At 36.7% G+C, this 22,486-nt stretch overlaps 2 protein-coding genes across 9 annotated transcripts in view; one reads left to right on the forward strand and one right to left on the reverse strand.

Moving 5' to 3' along the window:
* Positions 1–22,486, reverse strand: part of NCOA1 (nuclear receptor coactivator 1) — a 261,529-nt gene that overhangs the window by 168,619 nt on the left and 70,424 nt on the right. The window contains exon 3 of one of the 8 annotated variants that reach the window (XM_079940462.1): positions 952–1,036. The exons of the other annotated variants lie outside the window; for them this stretch is intronic. The gene's annotated coding sequence lies outside the window, so the exon portion shown is untranslated. The remainder of the gene's footprint in view (positions 1–951; positions 1,037–22,486) is intronic. 8 annotated transcript variants of the gene reach the window in all.
* On the forward strand, positions 8,759–18,161 carry LOC307196540 (thioredoxin-like). The gene has a single exon (XM_079941589.1). The coding sequence runs from the start codon at positions 11,915–11,917 to the stop codon at positions 12,251–12,253; it is 339 nt and encodes a 112-aa protein (XP_079797715.1). The 5' UTR covers positions 8,759–11,914; the 3' UTR covers positions 12,254–18,161.

A 22,486-nucleotide genomic window follows, 5' to 3' on the forward strand; every position in this document is an offset into this window, starting at 1 on the left:
TATGTTTTTAAAATTTAAAAAAGTCTAAGTATATGTGTGTGTCTGCATTCACTTAAGTGTGTCAAATCTTTGGATTTTTCTACACTGAAAAAAGAAAAGAGAAAAAATTAGAAGAAATCTGAATACATACTTATCTTCTAAACTTCTATACATAAGAAAGAAAACATATAAAATTAAAAGGCAAGGGCTTCCCTGGTGGCGCAGTGGTTGAGAGTCCACCTGCCGATGCCGGGGACACGGGTTCGTGCCCCGGTCCGGGAAGATCCCACATGCCACGGAGTGGTTGGGCCCGTGAGCCATTGCCGCTGAGCCTGCCCGTCCGGAGCCTGTGCTCCGCAACGGGAGAGGCCACAACGGTGAGAGGCCCGCATACCGCAAAAAAAAAAAAAAAATTAAAAGGCAAATAAAAAGGGTAAAAGTATTTGTTTTGACACTAAGTATCAAGAACCTTAGAAAATGTTGATGCCCCCCTGAGAAACTGTCACAATTTAGGAAAGTCTTCAATTCTAGACTCATGTTTGACAGCTACATGACCAGATAAATCACACACCACTTTGAGCAGCAGTTTCTTCATTGTTAAATATGAATACAAGCCACTAATTCTCAGGGTCGTTGTGATATTTAAAAGAGCAACAAAGCACGTAAAAAAGTCTCAAAAGCTATAGAGGAGATGGTTGACCCAAGGCCTGTGAACTCTGGGGGACTTCAGAAGGTCCTCGAACTCTCTGAACGTCTGTGAATGTTTGTGAAAAGTAACTACAGCTTTAAGTAAACCCTCCAAGGGGCTCCTGATCCAAAAGAAAACTGAAAAGCACTACAAGCAAACAGCAAAATCAAAGTGAAGATATTCTCCCCGCTTGATGCGTCCAGCTTCATGTCTGGCACATACAGGCCGAAATCAGGAACTCACTATAAAAATCCAAGTAGTATTTAAGAGGATATTAAACTTACCCCATTTATTTCAAAACCCCTCAGAACAGTACTTAATGATTTCTTAGCATATTAATTCAACCTCTGACGTAGTTGTAAAGAGAGCCTGAAATCAGGAAAACAGTATTACAGTCAGTCATAGCTATTTGGATCAATCACATGAAATTAATGCAATCCGCTCTAGAAAATGAGAGTAGGGGTGGGGGTGAGGGTGGTGGCAGTAAATAAATTTAATATATTTAAAGTAGTATTCTAAATTCATTAAGATATTCATAATTAATACATAAGCTACCTTGGGACATTCTCTTGAAGCAAACAAAAACTAGAGGTTTTATGTATATATTTTTAATAAAATGGGATATAGAAAACTATTGCTCTTTCTCCAAAATAATTAAGACTAAAAGATTAATTCTAAAACTTCTACTTCTAGATGGCGAGCCATACTTTCATTTAAAAAAAAATTTAAAGCCCTGTAAGTGAGGCACACTGATAAAATTCTACCCAGTCAAGCATATGGCAAGCAGACTAAAAGGTAATATTAATTAAAATGAAAACTAAATAATTAAGAATTTAAAGTACTTGAGGACTTCCACTTCCGGGAAGGTGGAATAGCTATATTTTTCCCTATTCTTCTCACTAAGTAAAACTAAAAGTCCTGGACAACATATATAACAAACATAAGAAGACTCTAGGGCTTCCCTGGTGGCGCAGTGGTTGAGAGTCCGCCTGCCGATGCGGGGGACGCAGGTTCGTGCCCCAGTCCGGGAGGATCCCACATGGCACGGAGCGGCTGGGCCCGTCAGCCATGGCCGCTGAGCCTGCACGTCCGGAGCCTGTGCTCCGCAACGGGAGAGGCCACAACAGTGAGAAGCCCGCGTACCGGGAAAAAAAAAAAAAAGAAGACTCTAAAGGTGGAGAAATGAAAGCAGATCAGGTAGAAATCACCAGATCTAAGGAAAACAACATGGTGGTGAGTTCTATGGGTTTTCTTCTGTGCCCTATATATTCTAGACTTGGAGTTGAAGAAGCTGGCAACCTAGAAATACCAATAGGCCCAGACCCTCCAAAAAACCAAACAAACAAAACAAATTCCTGTTCTCCCAGCCAAAAGATCAGGAAAGAAACAATCTAGACAAAAAGCTGTTATACCCAGACAAACACTATAAAACAAAACAAAACAGAACTGTGGCGCCAGCATCACCAGCAAAGGTCAAGTGGAGAGCCTGGACTTCCACCTCTGCCAAACTGTGACAAGGCACCCCATACTCCGCACCACAGGGGTGTCAGAGAAGGCCATTTGGGAGTTGGTCCCTACCAGGTGACAATGAGACCTCCTTCCGCTTGGTGTCAGTGAAGACCACATGGAAAGCTTAGATGTCCACCTGGCAGTAAGAAGGTATACTTCCCCCTTCCTGATGTAGGCTGGTGTCAGAAGAGGCCTAGTGGAGTCAGGCCTTTCACCACTGCCCAACAGTAAAAAGGCCCTCCCCTCCCCCTCAGTACAGGTGTACACTGAGGCACACCTGCCTTCCCAGCCAAGGAAAAGTCAGTGGAGGCCAGAACTCCCATCCCTGACAAGCAGTAATGAGGAATCTCCCACCAACTTGAGAGTCAACAGAGGCAGAGTGAGGAACTTGGACTTCTATCCCCTCTGGGCAGTAATGTGACAGAGCACTCCCCTCTTTCCCATGTTGGAGCAGTGCCAGAAGAAGCCAACTACATCAGAATGTGTAAATAAGATCCTGAGTTGCAGAACATAATATCCAAAATGTCCAGGTATCAAATAAAAATCACTCATCATAACAAGAACTCTCATAACACTCATCATAACAAGAAATATGTCAAACTGAATGAAAAAAGACAATCCACAGAAGCCAATACCAAGATGAGGAAGATGGTAAGATTATCTGATGAAGACTTTTTTTTTTTAGTGTTAAGTAATATCTACTGAACATATATTATGTGCTTAGCTAATGCTATAAATATATTATACATATTAACTCTACCCTTACCATAATTCTGTGAAGCAGTTACTGTCACTAATTACTGTTATTAATCCCATTTTACACATGTGAAAAGTGAGGTACATAGAGATTAAATTACAGATAAAAACCCCAGAGGTTGCCCGGATTCATAAAGTTATTGAGAGGTAGATCCTGGCTTAGAACCCTGATGGCACCCCTCCTGACATAATGTTTGAAGTGGCCATTATAAAAATGTCTCAAAGAGCAGTTATGCACATGCTTGAAACAAATAAACAAAAAGATAGGGAGTCTCAACAAAGAAAAAATACACCAAAAAGAAAAGACTTCAGAACTGAAAAAATATAAAAACTGAAACAAAAGACTCAACAGATGAGAACTACAGTAGAATGGAGAGGAAAGAGGGAAGAATCACTGAACTGGAAGACAGAACAATAGAAACTACCCAATCTGAACAACAGAGAGAAAAAACTGAAAACAAATAAACAAAGCCTTGGGGTCCTGTGGGACTACAACAAAAGACTTACCTTCCAGGACTTCCCTGGTGCAGTGGTTAAGAATCCGCCTCCCAAGGCAGGGGACGCAGGTTCAAGCCCTGGTCTGGGAAGATCCCACATGCTGTGGAGCAACTAAGCCCATGCACCACAACTACTGAGCCTGCGCTCTAGAGCCCACGCGCCTAAAGCCTGTGCTCCACAAGAGAAGCCACCGCAATGAGAAGCCTGTGCACCGCAACGAAGAACAGCCCTTGCTCACCACAACTACAGAAAGCCCGCATGCAGCAATGAAGACCCAACGCAGCCAAAAATTAATTTATTTATTTTTTTAAAAATAATAATTTTTTTAAAATCTTAAAAAAAAAAATTTATCTTCCATGTCATCTGAGTCCCAAAAAGAGAGAAGAAAGAGAGTAAGACTGAAAAAGTCCTCTAAGAAACAAAAACTTGTAACTTCTCAAGCTTGGCAAAACACACAAACTTACAGACTCCAGAAGCTAAGTGAATCCTACACAGCATAAGCCCAAAGCAATCCATATCAAGACAGTTCACAGTTAAACTTCTGAAAACTGAAGACAAACAAAATGTAATGAAAACGGCGAGAGAGAAATGATGCTTTAACTATAGGGGAAAAACAAATCAAATGATAGATTTCTTGTCTAAAACAAAAGAGGGGTGAAGGAAGTGGCACTGAAGTCCACATCTGATCATGTGTTTCTATATCTGTTTTTCTCTTGTTCATGACTCTTGGCATGCCTGGAATCTGGAGATTGAATGTCAGGTATTGCATAACAAAAACTGTAGAGGCTGTGACTGATATTATCTTTTTCAATAGAAGATTTTCTTTAGTTTCTGGTAGGCAACAGGAGCTAATCCAATCAGAGATTAAGCTAATTTGAAGCCAATTTTCAATCATATTAAGACTTATCAACATGCACCCCAATGTTCATAGCAGCATTATTTACAATAGCCAAGATATGGAAGCAACCTCAGTGTCTATTAAGAGATAAATGAATAAAGAAGATGTGGTATATGTGTACACACACACACACACACACACACACACACTCACACAATGGAATACTACTCAGCCATAAAAAAGAATGAAATTTTGCCATTTGCAGCAACATGGATGAACTTAGAGGGTATTATGTTAAGTGAAATGAGTCAGACACAGGAAGACAAATACTGTATGATAACACTTATATATGGAATCTAAAAAATAAAACAAACTCGTGAATATAACAAAAAAGAAGCAGACTCACACATATAGAGAACAGATTAGTGGTTACCAGTGGGGAGAGGGAAAGGGGAGGGGCAACACAGGGATATGGAATTAAGAGGCACAACTATTATGTATAAACTAAGCTACAATGATATATTGTACAACGCAGGGAATATAGCCAATATTTTATAATAACTATAAATGGAGTATAACCTTTAAAAATTATGAATCACTATATTGTACACCTGTGACGTAACATTATACATCAACTATACTTCAATTAAAAAAAAAAAAAAAAGACCTGGTCTCCTTCTCTGGTTCACCCTTACTGTTAGGATATAGTTATTTAGAGATCTCAACTGAAAGCCTCAGATATGTATCAGAACTCCTCTCTTTAGTACCATGAGACTGCTGAAAATTCTGCTTAGCTTCTCAACCTCTTAGTAGTCACCTTCAGCTCAACTTTTCTGCCTATTGGCTTGTGCAGTTTACTAACCTGCAACAAATTCTGGTGGAAACATGGTTCAGGCTTTTGGTTCAATTCTCTATGCTAACATTCTCTTCACCATCTTGGTCATTCAAGCTCTAGATGCCTTGGTAACCCTGAACTCCAACAGTCTCTCCACCCCTGTAAGATGACCAAAAGGTCTCCTCAGTTTCTGTTTCTTAGCAACCACTGTATGTTCAACTCTCCTGCCTCTTCGTGGTATCATCTACAAAGAGAAAACTCCCCGAGGGATTATTTATGTGCCTTTTCCCATTGATAAAATTTCAAAATTCAAAAATAAAAACTCTTGGCAAGGTAAGAACAGAAAATGAACTTCCCTACTTTGTTAAGACCTATCAGAAACCAATGGTAAACATTATACCTATGAATAAAGTAACAGATGCATTCTCATATATGTTAAGAACAAGTTAATAATGTGCGAAATCACATGTACTATTCAACACAGTACTGGAAGGCTTACCCAATGCAATAAATTAAGGAAAAAAATATATTAATGCTAGAAAGGAAAAGACTCCCCAAAAGTCATTATTTACATATAACGTGAATACCTATCCTTATAAAACTCAAAGGGAATATAAAACTCATAAAGACAGATCTCTGTCCTTGTAGAAATTACATTCTAGATTTGGGGAGAAGGTAAGAAAGATAGGTAATAACAACAAACATACTAAATAGGTAAATTATCAGATCTGCTAGAAGGTGACAAATGCTGTGAAAATGTAAAGTAAAATAAAGGAGGGAAAGGGGAAATCAGAACTGGGAACAGACGGACTACAATTTTTTTTTAAAAATCAGAATCACTCCGTCCCAGAAGAAACAAAAATAAAAATTACCTAGGAATAAAGAATTCTGTGGAATATGAGTAAGGTCTTCTAGTAGAAAACTAAGTTTCCAAAAGAACAAAACTTTCGAGTTTGAATGTAGAAACAGTCAATATACCTAATAAAAATAATTTTCCTCAAATTAATATATAAATCCAGATAATATCCTAGCAGAATTTTTCATGCCTCTTACGAAGTATATTAATAACGTAGAGAAAAGACATGTATATGCATATACATATATATTTAAATAACAAAGAGAATTATGAAAACAACAAACCAGTTTTATTTATCCTACCAGATATCAAAAGTAAAAAAAAAGGAAGAAAAAGAAAAAAAAAGTCAGAGGATAAAATACCTAAACGTGAAAACTTAATCTCAAGTTATTGTTATTTAATGGGTATAAAGTTGCAGTTTGCAAGATGAAAAAGTTCTGGAGATCAGCTGCACGAGGTGAATGTACTTAATACTACTCAATTGTACACTTAAAAATGGTTAAGATGGCAATTTTTATGTTACGTGTTCTTTATAATTAAAAAAATGTAAGTGAATACTTTTATGCCTCTAGGCAAAGAAACCTTTCTCACATAAACTAAAAAGTACACATAAGTCATAAAGGAAAAGACTGATTGACCTGACTGGTATAATTTCTGTATACCAAAGGACAATATAAGCAAAATGAAAGACTAGTAAAAACCTAAGAGAAAATATCTGGCATCATAAAAACAGGAAAAAAGAAAAAAAGGATGAGTAATCAAAAGACCTAAAGAAATTCTACAAATCAATAAGAAAAATGTTCAACAACCAACAGGATAAGAAACAAAGCATACTGTGAATAGGCAATTCCCGTTAGAAAAAATACAAATAACCCTAAAAAATAAAAAATAGGAAAAAAAAACCTTACTAGTAATTAGTGAATTAAATATTAAAGACTAAGAAGACATTTTCCAAAAAATTTGAAAGCTAGACGGTAACAGTTCACAAGTGTATGAAATGATACTCTCAAAAACCTAATGATAAAGGTATAGACTGAAACAACAGTTCTGGAAGACAATCTGGCAATATCTTCCAAATCAAAACTGCATGTATCGGGACTTCCCTGGCTGTCTAGTGGTTGGGACCTCGCCTTCCAGTGTAAGGGGTGCAGGTTTGATCCCTGGTTTGGGGGGCTAAGATCCTACATGCCTCGGGGCCAAAAATCCAAAACATAAAACAGAAGCAATATTGTAACAAATTCAATAAAGACTTTAAAAATGGTCCACATCAAAAAAAATCTTAAAAAAAAATTGCATGTATCATCACCCTATATATGTGCCTCCTTATAGAAAATGACAACACTTTCTATAAAACAGTCTTAACAAAAAGAAATCAAACCTGAATCACATCAAGCCTCCATACCTAACTAAAAATTTACAGAAAATGCAGAGAACAAAAAACAAGTTAAACAATGCCATGGGATGCAATAAGCAAGAGCTAGAGTATGGAAAAAATGTGCAGGGCAAACCACCCAGTCTCTTCAATCAATACTGCAAAATTTAAAAAAGAGAGACAAGGGAGGGAAGGATGGGAGGAAGGAGGGAGGGAGGAAGAAAGGAAGCTGTAGACAGAGAAAGAAAGGGGAATCAGGGAGATGGAGTGAAAGAGAGAGAGAAGGGATGGGAGAAAGAGAGGGAGGGAGAAAAAGAGAAAAAATAGTTTGAAAGACTTTTTTTTAAAGGTGTATCAACCAATCAAACTGTAAACCTCATCTGGATCCTAATTCAAACAAGTAAAAAAATATGGAAGAAAATGTTTCTGACATTAAAACAGTTTAAAATTTGAACACTGACTGAATATTTAATGATACTAAAGAATTATTGTTGGGCTTCCCTGGTGGCGCAGTGGTTAAGAATCCGCCTGCCAATGCAGGGGACACGGGTTCAAGCCCTGGTCTGGGAAGATCCCACATGCTGCTGAGCAACTAAGCCTGTGCGCCACAACTACTGAGCCTGCGCTCTAGAGCCCCTGCTCCACAACAAGCGATGCCACCACAATGAGAAGCCTGCACACCACATCGAAGAGTAGCCCCCACTCTCTACAACTAGAGAAAGCCCACATGCAGCAAAGAAGATCCAACACAGCCAGTAAGTAAATAATTAAATAAATAAAAATTTAAAAAAAAGAATTATTGTTAATTTTCAAGTGTGATAATAGTGTTTTTCTCCAAAAAAAAAAAGACCTTATATTTTCCAGAAACACATGAAATATTTGCAGATCAAATGACACGATATCTCAATTTGTTTCAAAAATGTGAGAAGGGATAAAGTGAGAGTACAGATAAAACAAGATTGATCATGGGATGATAACTGTTGAAGGTGAGTAGAAGTTCACTCTTCTATTTTGTCTACTTGAAAATTTCCCTATAAAACATTTAAAGTGCATATACCATACGGTTCAGCAATTCCACTTCTTTTTATCTTAAAGGAACTATCATGCAGGTGCATTAGAAAGTACATACAGGACACTCCTGACTCCACTGTTTGTAGTTTTAAAAAATTATAAACAATCTGCAGTAAAAACCCTGAGGGCCCAAATAAAACTGGTACAGCTATCGTACAAAACACAATGCAGAAACTGAAAATAACAACAACAAAACACAGATCTAAACATGCTGGAGAGTGAAAAAATCATACTGCCAAAATATATAAATATACCCCTTACAAAAAATAATCCATACAATACTATATATTTCCTACAAATATGTGTGTATATATGTATACTTACATATATAAATCAGTGTATATATGTAAGTACATAAATATAAATGGACTGAAAATATCTGAAAAGATAGACACCAAATAGACACCACGGAGAGAAGAGGAAAGAACCAGGACTGTAGAAATGCTCAAGATGGACTTTAGTTTCACCAATCTTTTTAGCATTTCAAAAAGGAGAATTACTTCTGTGGGTAAAACTTATGTTTAAAAAAAGAACATTAATTCACACTTTTGCTGTCTCTTTGCGAATCAATGAATCTTTTTTGACTTTTGTACAGAACCAGAACCAAGATATACCTCCTAGAAAATTAACTATAAAACATACCCTTCTCTAAATCAAGAACTTATAGACAAGAATGTAATCAATCTGGGAAAAAAATATTAGGTTCAACCACACAAAACTGCCAACATTCTAACATTTTTGCCTTCAAAAAATGGCAATTTCATGAGTTTGACATAATAGATTTTCGTATAGCAACACTAGCATTGCAGGAAATTCATTATATTTATATATACTCTACTCCCGAAAATTTGTATGAAAACTAAAATGTGTGAAAAGATAAAAGGGGGATACTATTAAGTTTTTCAAAAACATGTATGTCCCAAAAAAAAAAAAAAAAAAAACATGTATGTCCCTAATTTCACCTAACCTGTTGTCAACAATATAATTACGTTTCCACATTTTCTTAAAAATCTGTTCTCTTACTTCACACACAATATTGGATTAATGTTCTTTAATCCAATAAGCGCTGACTGAAACCAAAGATTTGTAATTTTCATCTTGGTCTTAACTAATATTCAATTTATAAGCATACTTATCATTCTCAGCTGAATTTCTTTAATCTTCTACTCATTTTTACAAAATAAGAGCAAATATAATAATATACCAAGAACTGCATAAGTAATTTTTTTTAAGATGGTAACACTTTTGAATCCAAAATATTGGATAGACACAACTAGGCAAAATCATGTTAGTTGGTAACTGAGTCTCATTTATTCACATGAAAAGCAGAGTATAATGTACAAAAATATAGGTTGTATTAAAAAAGTCAAAAGGAGTGCTTGTAATTATAATTATTCTTATCATCACAAGATCCTAATACCAAAAATAGACTTCAGGAATTGGGTTTTACCAAAATTTGTGGGAAAGATGCAAGAAATGTCTTATTTTCTATTCTTCCTCTTAGATCTTCAATCTATCTCCCATCAATGCATTCTCCACACTAAAGATCAAAGAGACTTCATAAACCTCTCTTTTAAAATGTCTTGATCAGGTCATTCCCCTGCTTAAAGTCCATTAAGTCCTACAAGGACTAAATGATGTGGTTACTCTCCATTCTTCAGTCGTACCATTTTTGCTATTTTTGCCATTGTTCTCTGTGTTCCAGGTATGTACTCTTTTTTCTTTTTACTTTAGCTTCACTTTTTAAGAATTACATTTTGTAAACTATCATACAATAAAAGAAACTTTTTTGCATGTACAGTTCTATGAGTTTTAGCAATACATATAGAGTCATGTAACCACCATCACAACCACAATACAGAAAGTTCCATTACCCCAACAGAAATTTCATCCAGTTGTCACAAGAATCAGTAATTTATTCCTGGGCTTCCCTGGTGGCGCAGTGGTTAAGAACCCACCTGCCACTGCAGGGGACATGGGTTCGAGCCCTGGTCCAGAAGATCCCACATGCCGCGGAGCAACTAAGCCCGTGCGCCACAACTACTGAGCCTGCGCTCTAGAGCCCGTGAGCCACAACTACTGAGCCTGCATGCCACAACTACTGAAGCCTGCATGCCTAGAGCCCGTGCTCCGCAACAACAGAAGCCACCACAATGAGAAACCCGCGCATTGCAACGAAGAGGAGCCCCCCCTCACCGCAACTAGAGAAAACCTGCGTGTAGCAACTAAGACCCAATGCAGCCAAAAATAAATAAAATAAATAAATTAAAAATAATAATTTATTCCTTTTTGTTGCTGAATAGTAATCTACTGTACAGATGTACCATCATTTATCTATTTACCCGTCAGAAAAACATCAGGTTGTTTCTAGTTCGGGGTGATTATGAATAGAACTGCTATGAACATTTGTGTAGAGATTTTTATGTGAAATTAAGTTTTTGTCCTCTAGAGTAAGTACCCAGAGGGTGGTTGCTGGGTTATATGGTACTGTATGTTTAACTCCATAAAAAAGTACCAAACTGTTTTCCAAAGTGTAAAAAAAAAATCATTAAGGTTAACACCACCACGCCACCAGTGATAATAACGTTGATACTGTACTCCGCGATATAATGTAAAGAAAGGGGTCCTTCACCTCTTGTAGTATTCTTCCCAAAACACTATAGCCTAAGTGTAATCATCGGAAAAACATCAGACAAACCCAACTGAGGGATATTCTACAAAATACCAGACCAGTACTATTCAAAAGTGTCAGCGCTATCAAAAAGAAGGAAAGACTAACAAATTTCACCCTGTACTACCTTTGCAACTTTTCTGCAAATTCCAAATTTTCTTTTTTTAAAAGAAATGATTTTGATTTTAAAAGAAAATGATTTTTAAAAGAAATGATGATTTTGAACATCTTTTCATGTATTTATTTATCAACCTTATATCCTCTTTGACGGAATGTCTATGTCTTTTGCCCATTTTTAAACTTAGCTATTTGCTTCTTTACTCTTGAGTTTTGAGAGTTCTTTATATATTCTTAACATAAGTCCTTTATTGGATACGTGATAGTCAAACATTTACTCCCACTTTGTAGCTTGTATTTTTATTTTCTTAACAGTGTCTTCCACAGAGCAAAAAGCTTTTAATTTCTATGAAGTCCAATTTATCAATTTTTTTCCTTTAGTGGATCATGCTTTTGGTGTCATATCTAAGTATTCTTTGCCTAACCTCAAGTCACAAATATTCTCCCTTATGCCTTCTTCCAAGAACTTTACAGTTTCACAGTTTACATTTAGATCTATGATGCATTTTGAATTAATTGTTATATAAAGTGTGAAGTATAAATCAAGATTCTTTTTTGCATATGAATGCAAAGCCAACACCATTTACTAAAAAGGTCACTGTTTCTCTCCTGAATTGCTTTTGCAACTTTGTCAAAAATCAACCGGCCAAAGCTCTGTCCAGCCCCTTGGATCCATTTTCATTGCTTCCACCGTGAGGTCGCTCATCAGACCCCAGCAGCCAAAATGGTGAAGCAGATTAAGAGAAAGTATGCTTTTCAGGAGGCCTTGAACAATGCAGGAGAGAAACTCCTAGTAGTCGACTTCTCAGCCACATGGTGTGGGACTTGCGAAATGATCAAGCCTTTCTTTCATTCTCTCTCTGAAAAGTATTCCAACGTGGTGTTCCTCAAAGTAGATGTGGATGACTGTCAGGATGTTGCTTCAGAGTGTGAAGTCAAATGCATGGCAACCTTCCAGTTTTTTAAAAAGGAACAGAAAGTGGGTGAATTTTCTGGCACCAGTAAGGAAAACCTTGAAGCCACCATTAATGAATTAACCTCATCATGTTTTCTGAAGACATGACCAGTAAACAGCCATTGGCTGTCTAAAACTTGTAATTTTTTATTTACAAAAAGGAAAGGTCAAGTATAAACACTATATACCTAACTGCCATCTGATAAGTGACAATAAAATATTAACTCTACCCTTTTAAAAAAAAACATCAACTGACGATATTTCTGTGGATCCTATTTCTGGACTGTCTACTCTGTTCCAATGATCTATGCATCTATCCCTTTGCCGATACCACACCATTTTTATTTCTGTACTGACATTCTTTTAGTACCTCCAATATGCTCCTTCGTTACTTCAAGAACTTCAGATATGCTGGTTCTGTCTTCCTGCACATTCTTCCGCTCTCACCTAGTAACTCCTAACTCATCTTTCAGAATTTTAGCTTAAATGTCACTTTCTCAGGAAAAACTCTGCATCATGAAAGTCAGAGAGGTTTCAGGAGAAAGCAGAAAAAAATCAAGATGCATCAGTCCAATAGGGCAGCAGTCCCCAACCTTTTTGGCACCAGGTACTGGTTTCGTAGAAGACAATTTTTCCACGGATGGTGGGGGGGATGGTTCAGGCGGTAATGCGAGTGACGGGGAGCAGCAGACGAAGCTTCCCTCACTAACCCACCCTGCCACTCACCTCCTGCTGTGCGGCCTCGTTTCTAACAGGCTGTGGACTGATACCAGTCCACAGCCCGGAGGTTGGGGACCCCTGAAATAGGGCATCCAGTTACCAACTCAGCAAGAGTCAGAGACTACCAATGACTTTAAGAAGTTATTAGGATTTCCTAAGCTTTGTCACACCTCTGTGTTTATTTCTGTCATGACCAGCACCCCTTCTCTACCTCTTACTCCTACCTTTCCCGTAAAGCTTAGCTGTAAAATCCTAAAAGCAAAAAAGGGAAAGTGTACTTATCATGCTGGCAAGTAAGGGGGAGCTGCCAATACGTCACTCCACTTCTGCCCTGGATAAGTGTTGGAGATAGAAAAGAGTCTCTAAGGAACAGAAGAAAGTGGATGAATTACCTAGGACCTAGACAAGGAGAAAACTAATCTAGGTTTAACAACAAAAAGGTACATCCCCCAACAAAAAAGCTAAGACAGTAATGTGGAAGACGCTGATCTTTGTATTAAGTAATTACAATTTAGAGAACTAGTTAGGAAAGGAAGGTTAAGACTTCTTTTAAAGAACCTCTTCCCTTAAAATGCCAAGTAGTTGACAGTAATGATTTCAAAATACTATAATCAGAAAAAAGAAAAGCAAAGTTAACTAGTATTTTCTGAGCATTGTTATATGCCAGGGACTGAGATGGATATTTTATGTATGTGTTCTCATGTAGTGTTTATAAAAAATCTGTGAAGTAGATATTATTATTTCTACTTTATAGAGAAAGAAATTGAGTTTATACAGCTAGATTAGTTCTATTTCCTCTTTGTTCTTATTCTCGTAACTTGTTTTTATAACTATATGCATGAAAAAATAAAGCAATATACAAAAAGATCTCAACTTAAATGAGAAAAGACAATTAACAGACACCAGTACTGAGATGACAAACATGTCTGAATTATCTAACGAGGATTTTAAAGCAGCTATCAGTAAAATGAACCAAAATGCAATTACAAACACTACTGAAACAAATGGGAAAACAGAAAGTCACAGCAAAGAAACAGAAGACATAGAGAAGGATCAATGGAAATTTTAGAACTGAAAAATACAATAGCCAAAATTAAATTCAACGGATGGTCTGAACAGCAGAATGTCGATAACAGAAGAAAGAGTCGATCTTAAAGAAAGTGAACTTAAAGATCGATCAATAGAAATCATCCAGTCTGAAAAAGAGAAAAAGAAAAAGAATAGATTGAAAAAAATAACGGAGCCTCAGGGACCTGTGGAACAATTACATAAGATCTAACATTCACATCATCAAAATCCCAGAAGAAGAGGAGAGAAAATGTGGGCTGAAAACTTATTTGAAGAAATAATGGATGACAGTTTTTCAAATTTGGTGAAAATCATAAACTAACAAATTCAAGAAGCTGAGCAAACTGCAAACAGGTTAAACCCAAAGAAATCCAAACATACACACATTATAATAAAGTTTCTCAAACTAAACACAAAGAAAAAAATCCTGTAAGCAGCCAGAGAAAAACAATGCATTACCTACAGGGGAATTTCTCATCAGAAAACCATGGAGGCCAGCTGTACCAATTCCAAAACAATGCATGAGTACTTCATTCCCTACTTTATTACAGTTATTCAATAAGTACAAAAAGGTACTTATGGAGGCCAGCTGTACCAATTCCAAAACAATGCATGAGTACTTCATTCCCTAATTTATTACAGTTATTCAATAAGTACAAAAAGGTTATTCACTATTGTTTCAGTTAATTACCCAGGAGGTTGAACTCTTTTCCTTACGTTTGTTTACTCTATGTAAACTCTATTTTGACCTAATGGACACGACTTTATCAATGTACTTACTGGAATCTTAGTGTTGTAAATATTTTTAAAATATTCATAGTTATTTTAGATAGGATTTAAGGTCAAATTTGTAAATATTTTCCATTTTGTTATTTTTCTTTTTAATTTTGTGCTGGTTTTTTCATATAGATGTACTTAATTTTTTAGTCAATTTTTGAGTCTTCTTATTTTGGGTTACTATTTGCATAGTTTCACTAGTTTTCCAGTTTTTAAAAAGTTAACCATACATTTGCATACAGACAGGTTCAACACTAATTTTTCTAACTGCTACCTGATCACCTCAAAAATTAATGAAATAATTCTATCACTTGATAGACTTTATGCTTGCTATTGTATACTGAATTCCTAAATCATATTTTCTCAATTCTAAAAATGCTTTTCTTAAAATAATATTTTTAGGTTTCTGAAACTAGGAGAAGTATCAGAATTAATGTCCAAAAAAGGTACCAGTAGTTAAGCAAAAGAGTAAGTTGTGATGTATGTAACTGCTTGCCCATGTGTAAACCTATGGGAAATACCTTCCCATAGAAGGTATCTGTTTATCCAAATATCACCACAGCTGAATTTACTGCACAGATAAACTCACAAGCCTTTGAATTTTAAGTTAAATCTGAAAGCCTAACTGTCGCTTGAAAATGTTTTCAGAAAGCACTGAAATAAAAAGCTATTGTGATGCAAAAATTGTCTGTTGCGAGACAAGCAAGAGCAATTAAAGGCAGTAGAAATTACCCAGTCCCTCAAAATAGATCACAGAATTAGCAGAGCTGGGAGACACTGGTGTGACCAATTTACATTTTACAAAGTACTATTACCCAAGGGCTGGATATCTGTCAAAAGTTTCCAGCTGACTCAAAAAAGAAGTTATTTAATTCACAGTTTATAGAAAAACTGAAACCATGAATTTAGCCAACAAAGAAAAGCAGTTAAATTCCAAACATTTCCCATATGACTCAAAACTATACTGACAATCATAATGTATAGAAAAGCAGCAACAGGTGAGGAAAATCAGTATGTTAGTATGAAAAAGGATTAGACACACTCTTGCATTACGATTCCAAAGAAGATGGTATAGAAACTGTATGGATAAATGTATGCTTCTGTCAATTAATTTCTAAGAAGGATGTGAAAAATAAATTTAATGTTTCTTCTTTCTTTAAAGTATATTCAATCAATAGTATATATCACAATTAATAGTCTTAGAATTGAGAAAATGCACTGTGTGTATATATGTGTGAATATATTTGTCTATGTCTATTCAGTCACTTATTTGCTCATTCATTTCTGGGTAAAGGAAAGCAAGAACAGAGAAGCAGGAACAAAACTAAAGATAATAATGAATAAAGATCAAACCCTTCCAAGATCCTAAAGGTTACTGTGATGCAGAAAAACACATGATGAAGTAAATACAACCCAGTGAAAAATGACAACCAGATAGATAACTTACTAGCAAATAACATAGCCAAAAAAACCCTGATAAAATTAAAGGTAATAGCAAATTGAAACAGCTGAGAAAAAGTAAGTAAAAATAGGTCTTAATTCAGTTGAAAATAAGAGTATTAAGAACTTATTAAAACTATGTAGTACCTAACCAAGATTCAGAATACCATAATTCTTGATCAACCACCCTACCACTGCAGTAGGTTCCAGAGAATGAAAGTGAGAAGGGGTGTACCAAAATTGCCTGTTTATTATTATCAAAGGGTTTGGACCATAGGCAACTAGGGACTCCTCTGCCTCAGTTACAGTTAAGCCTAACACCTGAAACACTGAGAACAAGCCAAATGATTTCCTGGCTTCTTTTATTTAGGTCCACATCTTAACCCACAGAAAAGAAGGAAAAGATAATTGAGTACTTCTACAAACAGCCATGATGGAGTAACAGGGATCTGATTAATCCTTCTGGTTATACAACCAAACTGGATAAAATAAACAACAGCTTTCAGCTATTGGACAACAGTCAAAGCAGGAGTGGGATCCCTGAGAAAAGGGGAAAAAAATTAGGTGAGACCTCCAACTGCCTCACTTTACACCCCTGAAGCAGTTTCCAGGATGCAGGGTAGAGAGGGAGGACTTCAACAGAGCCTGGCAGTCTCAGAGAGTTGAGACAGACTGACAATGTTCAGGGAAGCCAAAGCAGCCAGAATCTGGCTAAAGCGTACCAGAGAGAAGGGACCTGCAGACACAGAGCTCTGGAAATCTGTAGAGGTCTCCCCTCAAGTCTTTGACAGGTCATCTGCGAGAGGAAACTACCTAACGTTGGGGAAAGGACCAATGAAAAACAAATAGGTCAAAGAAGTCCCAAAACTCATACAAGGGTAGAGATAATTTGTATTCCCACCAAGTAGAGTGAAAAGACCTCATAATGATAGGGATAGAATAGGATAGTTATACAGGTAGTTGTAGAAGTCCCACTAAGGGACTATAGATAGAGAGGGAAACCTAGGAAACTTTGGGAGACCACTGTTAAGTTAATGATCGTTCAAGAAAGCTATTGGAACGTCATGGAATGAAGCAGCCTTGCTTAACTATAAAGCCATAAATAAAAGCACAAGATATGCCCCAGGCCATTAGGTGGAAGAAAAATGTCACCTCCCTTCTACTGACTTGAATAAGTGCTATGATAATCCTAGATTGACCTCATAGGGTGAGACACTCTCCTGAATGATACGAAGAAGGAACTAGTGATGTAAGCCCCATGTCTACTCGAAGAAGGCAGTCTTTTCCCCTCCCCCTTTCCTTTGACTATAAAATTGTAGCCCACTTAATCCTCAGGGCAGAGCTCCCTTGCCTGCCTGCTTGCATCTCTTACAAGCGTCCTATATTAATAAACCTACTTCTTGCCTATCACTTTGCCTCTCGCGGAATTCCTTCAGCGCTAAGACATAAGGAACGTGAGTCTCAGTAAGTCCAGACACCAGGTGAGTGACTCTAATTAAAAGACCGTGGGTTGGAGTCCCAAACAGAGTTTTGGCCTGGTTCAAGTCCTGGCCGCATGCATTCAAATCCCTGCTGCATGTGTTCAAGTCCCAGTCTGAGTTACACGGTTTTAATAATACATGAAACATTAAGTAAAGTCCTCAAAAAGTAGCAACTCTAAATTAGCTCAAGGAAATAAGGATGCCCAGGACCCACCCTACCAAAGCTTCCTCAAAACAAAGTGAATCAAAAAAAAAAAAAAAAAAAAAAAAAACAAAGTGAATCGCAAAAAAACATCAAAGTGATTTCAAAAAGTTTAACTGCATGCCAAATTTAGACCAACATTACTTAAAGGAATACAACAAAATCCAACACCCGGCAACATAAAATTCACAATGACATCCAATGAAAATTTACAAGGCATATAAACTAAAAGGAAAATATGACCTACAACCAAGAGACTAACAGATCAATAAAAACAGACACAGAACTAACAGATAGACGGAACTAAGCGGACAAAGTTATTAAAAGAACTACTATATATATGCTCAACATGCTCAAGAAGGCAGAGAAAGACATGGCGATGTTTAGGTGAGAAGGGCAAGATTTTTTTCAAGCCCAAATGAAATTTCTAGAAATAAAAAACACAAGATCTGAAATGAAAAATACACTGGATGGGATTAATAGCAGATTGGACAATTAATCTGAAAACACACAATAGAAAATATCCAAAATGAAGCACAAAAAGAAAAAAACAGAAAGGGAGAAAGGGAGGAAGGAAGGAACGAGGGAGGGAGGGAGAAAGGAAAAGAAGGGAAACACCAATAATTTGTAGCAATACATCAAACTAATATACATGTAATTGGGGTCTAAAAGCTAGAGGGAAGAAGGTGATAGAAAAAAATATGTAGAGAAATAATAGGCAAATGTTTTTCAAGCCATAAACCCACAGAACAAAGAGGCTCAACAGAATACAGGAAAGATAAACAAAGAAAACCACACTTAGAAATATCATAATCAAACTGTTGAAAACCACTGATAAAGAAAAAATGTTAAAAGCTGACAGAGGTAAGGAAAAAGACTCATTATGTACAGAAAAAGACTTCTCATTGGAAACTATGCAAATGAGAAGTCAGTGTAGTGACACTGCTAAGTACTGGAAGAAAAAAAGTCAACTTAAAATTCTATATCCAGGGTTTCCCTGGTGGCGCAGTGGACAGGAATCCACCTGCCAATGCAGGGGACACGGGTTCAAGCCCTGTTCCAGGAAGATCCCACATGCCACAGAGCAACTAAGCCCGTGCTCCACAACTGCTGAGCCTGAGCTCTAGAGCCCGAGAGCCACAACTACTGCAGCCCACACCGCTGGAGCCCCTGCTCCGCAACAAGAGAAGCCACCGCAATGAGAAACCCATGCACCACAATGAAGAGTGGCCCCCGCTCACTGCAACTAGAGAAAGCCCATGTGCAGCAACAAAGACCCAACTCAGCATAAATAAATAAATAAATAATTCTATATCCAGTTAAAATATACTTCCAAATGACTATGGAAATGTTTTTAGACAAAGGCTGAGAAAAATCCATTATAAGGCATGCACCTTTTTTTTTTTTTTTTGCGGTACGCGGGCCTCTCACTGCTGTGGCCTCTCCCGTTGCGGAGCACAGGCTCCGGACACGCAGGCTCAGCGGCCATGGCTCACGGGCCCAGCCCCTCCAAGGCATGTGATATCCTCCCGGACCGGGGCACGAACCCGCGTTCCCTGCATCGGCAGACGGACTCTCAACCACTGCGCCACCAGGAAAGCCCCTGCACACCTTTTTAAAGAAATGTTCTTTAGGCAGAAGGAAAAGAATATCAGATCAAAATTTGGATCTACATGAATATCAGATCAAAATGTGCATCTACACAAAGGAATGAGGAGTACTAGTAACACTAGTAAATATATTAATAGATATAAAAGACATCTTTGGGGCTTCCCAGGTGGCGCAGTGGTTGAGAGTCCACCTGCCGATGCAGGGCACGCGGGTTCGTGCCCCGGTCCGGGAAGATCCCACATGCCGCGGAGCGGCTGGGCCCGTGAGCCATGGCCGCTGAGCCTGCGCGTCCGGAGCCTGTGCTCTGCAACGGGAGAGGCCACAACAGCAAGAAGCCCGTGTACCGCAAAAAAAAAAAAAAAAAAGACATCTTTGTCTAAGGTTTTAACTTCTGGATTTGCTTTTTTTTTTTCTCAATTGTCTTAATTTCAAAAAAAATCTGTGCTTACAGTAGAAACTAAAAAACTAATCCCCTGAAAGAATCTCACTCCCATGAAGTAACCATTGTGAAGATATTCATAACATTAATTGGGCATATTTCCATCTTTTTATAATCTCCAGAACTATTTCTCACCATAGGAATTATATATTCCTTGAAAGCTAGAAAAGACTCACTGGCAAAACAATCTGGCCCCAGAACCAATTTTTTGAGAAAATTACTCGAACTTTTCTTCCATAGTTTTCTGGGTTGCCCAGATTTTCTTCTTCTTAAAGTAGTTTGGGCATTTAATTCATTTCAGAGAGATTTCAAATAAATTGGCTTATGGTTACTAAATAGAACTCTCTTATAATTCTAAAAATCTCTTTTCTGCTTTTATGTCCTGTTTATTCTTCCTTACTTTGGTTTTCTATCTTTTCCTTGATAAAATCAGTCAGATATTTACTTTGTTTTTTAACCTTAAGAAGTAGCTCTTAGATTTTTTTTAATTCTACAGTTTGTTTTTCAGTTCATCTGTTTCTGCTTTTATCTTATTTATATCCTCCCTTTCTCCCAGGCACTAATTTTGTTGGTTTTATTTGTTGTTTTACTAAAATCTGAGGTTGAGTACATTTCTTTTTCAAAAATCAATTTTCTAAGGTCAATATCAGTCTTTGCCTAAGTCTGTATTTAGTTTGCTATATAATCAGTTATTGTATACTTGATCTCCTGGTTGATTCAATATGATTTAAGAACATTTTCTGTTTGATTTTTCCAAGTGGTTGGAGTAGCACATTTTAAACTTCTGTTATAGTGAGAGATTGGACATGTCTAGTTTTAGCTTTTCTGGAGTTTACTGACGTTTTCCTCCTGGCTTAACCTAATTTTTTTTTTTTAATGTTGCACAGTCAACTGGAAAAGTATACTTAATCCGAAATTTAAATGGAAGCTTTATAAGTAACTAAATAAACCACGTTACAAGCAATACAGGTCTTACACTATACTTCAGGCTTTCAATTTTTACTAGCAGGAAACGCATCCATATATGAAGAGTAAGGTCAGACGTTCTCAATCTTACACCTAACCTAATTTTAGTTTACACTGCTAGACCTGTCATAGGCAGAGTGTTTTTTAATAATATAAGGAATTTCTAATTCTAAGCAATGTCCAAAAATTCTCGAAAATATTAATAGCTATTTAAATTCATTTCCATGTTCATTTTTAATTGAAATAGGAGGTTAAAGTGATAAAAATACTTGAAAGTCACTCCATATCAAACACCATTTCAAAACCAATAAGGCATCCCTCCTTAAAACAGTAAAATGTGATTTGACTAGCATGATAGAGCTATGACTTTTCTTGTATGAGACACTACACTCCAACTAATAATTAGTGACTACAATAACTTTTCAGGAGCCCTATCATATCATAAAATTATACTGAACTAGCAAAATCCCTAAATCCCTGGTTTTCCCAAATCCACGCTTTTGCAGCTTGTTTAAACTAGAATTCGCTTTCCTTTTCAATTCTGATTAAAAATCAGTTTCTGAACTCAAGCTTTTGGTTTCACTCCAAGATGAAGAGATGGAGGAATCCTGGCTCTCCTGTGAGTTAATTTCAAAGTACACCTTATTAAGATTCATTTTCCTCCTACAAAAAAATTTTTTTTGGTGTTTTATTTTGCTATGCAGAGTTTTTTATTTGCATACGTATATATGTAATAACAGTTTACACTTCACAGGGTTACTGGGATAGTATCTGAAAATATATATTTAAGTATCTATCACATTGCCTGCTGCATAGTAAACACTAAATATTAGCTATTATTATTATTATTATTACATTTTTGTTTTCTCCTATCAGCTTTCTTTTCTCTTAAATTCACTGATCCCATACTCTGTAATTGACCACTTTAGCTATGCCTCCTCATTTAAGATCATCTTCAGAACAATAAATGGTTCAAGGCCTTTACCAACTAACTGATGACAGATGTTAAACTGAGCACCTCTCAACTGTGCTTAATCTTGCATATCACCTTTTGGTTTCCATAGCATCCAGGTGTAGTTTGGAGAGTATTTCATCTTTCCACTCAAAGCTTTCAGGATCGGATAGAAGAGTGAGTTTCCACCACACACATTTATTTTATTCTTCAAAACATATGTTTTATTTCTTACCAATAAACTAGTCCATAAAAGCAAAACAGTCAAGTAACTGGTTATTCAATTTCAATAGCTGTGCCATTCAATAATTATATTGAATAATTATATTCTGTCATTTAGAAAATGGAAGAAATTCTTGTGCCTCTACAACCTTCAGTTTCCAAATAGTTTCATATAATTTCCAAAAATACCATTAAAGATATGTTAAAAGGTTGTTTCAGTTTATTGCTATACAAAATAACAAGCACATGGGATGGAGGGAGCAAGGCAGTGAAGGACAGAAAAATAGCACAGCTTTCAACTAGCTACACCGAGTTTTCAGATGGTCACCTTCCACAAACTTCAGGAAAAGGTTATCTGTAATTATGAACAATCTCTTTCTCTTGAGGGTGAAACCAAAAATTGTCCTCCTTACTGAGGCGTATATGCCTCCTTTCATGAAGCTTAGCTATCTTACAACATCAT

This window comes from Stenella coeruleoalba (assembly GCF_951394435.1).
Source record: "Stenella coeruleoalba genome assembly, chromosome: 13".
Lineage (NCBI taxonomy): Eukaryota > Metazoa > Chordata > Mammalia > Artiodactyla > Delphinidae > Stenella > Stenella coeruleoalba.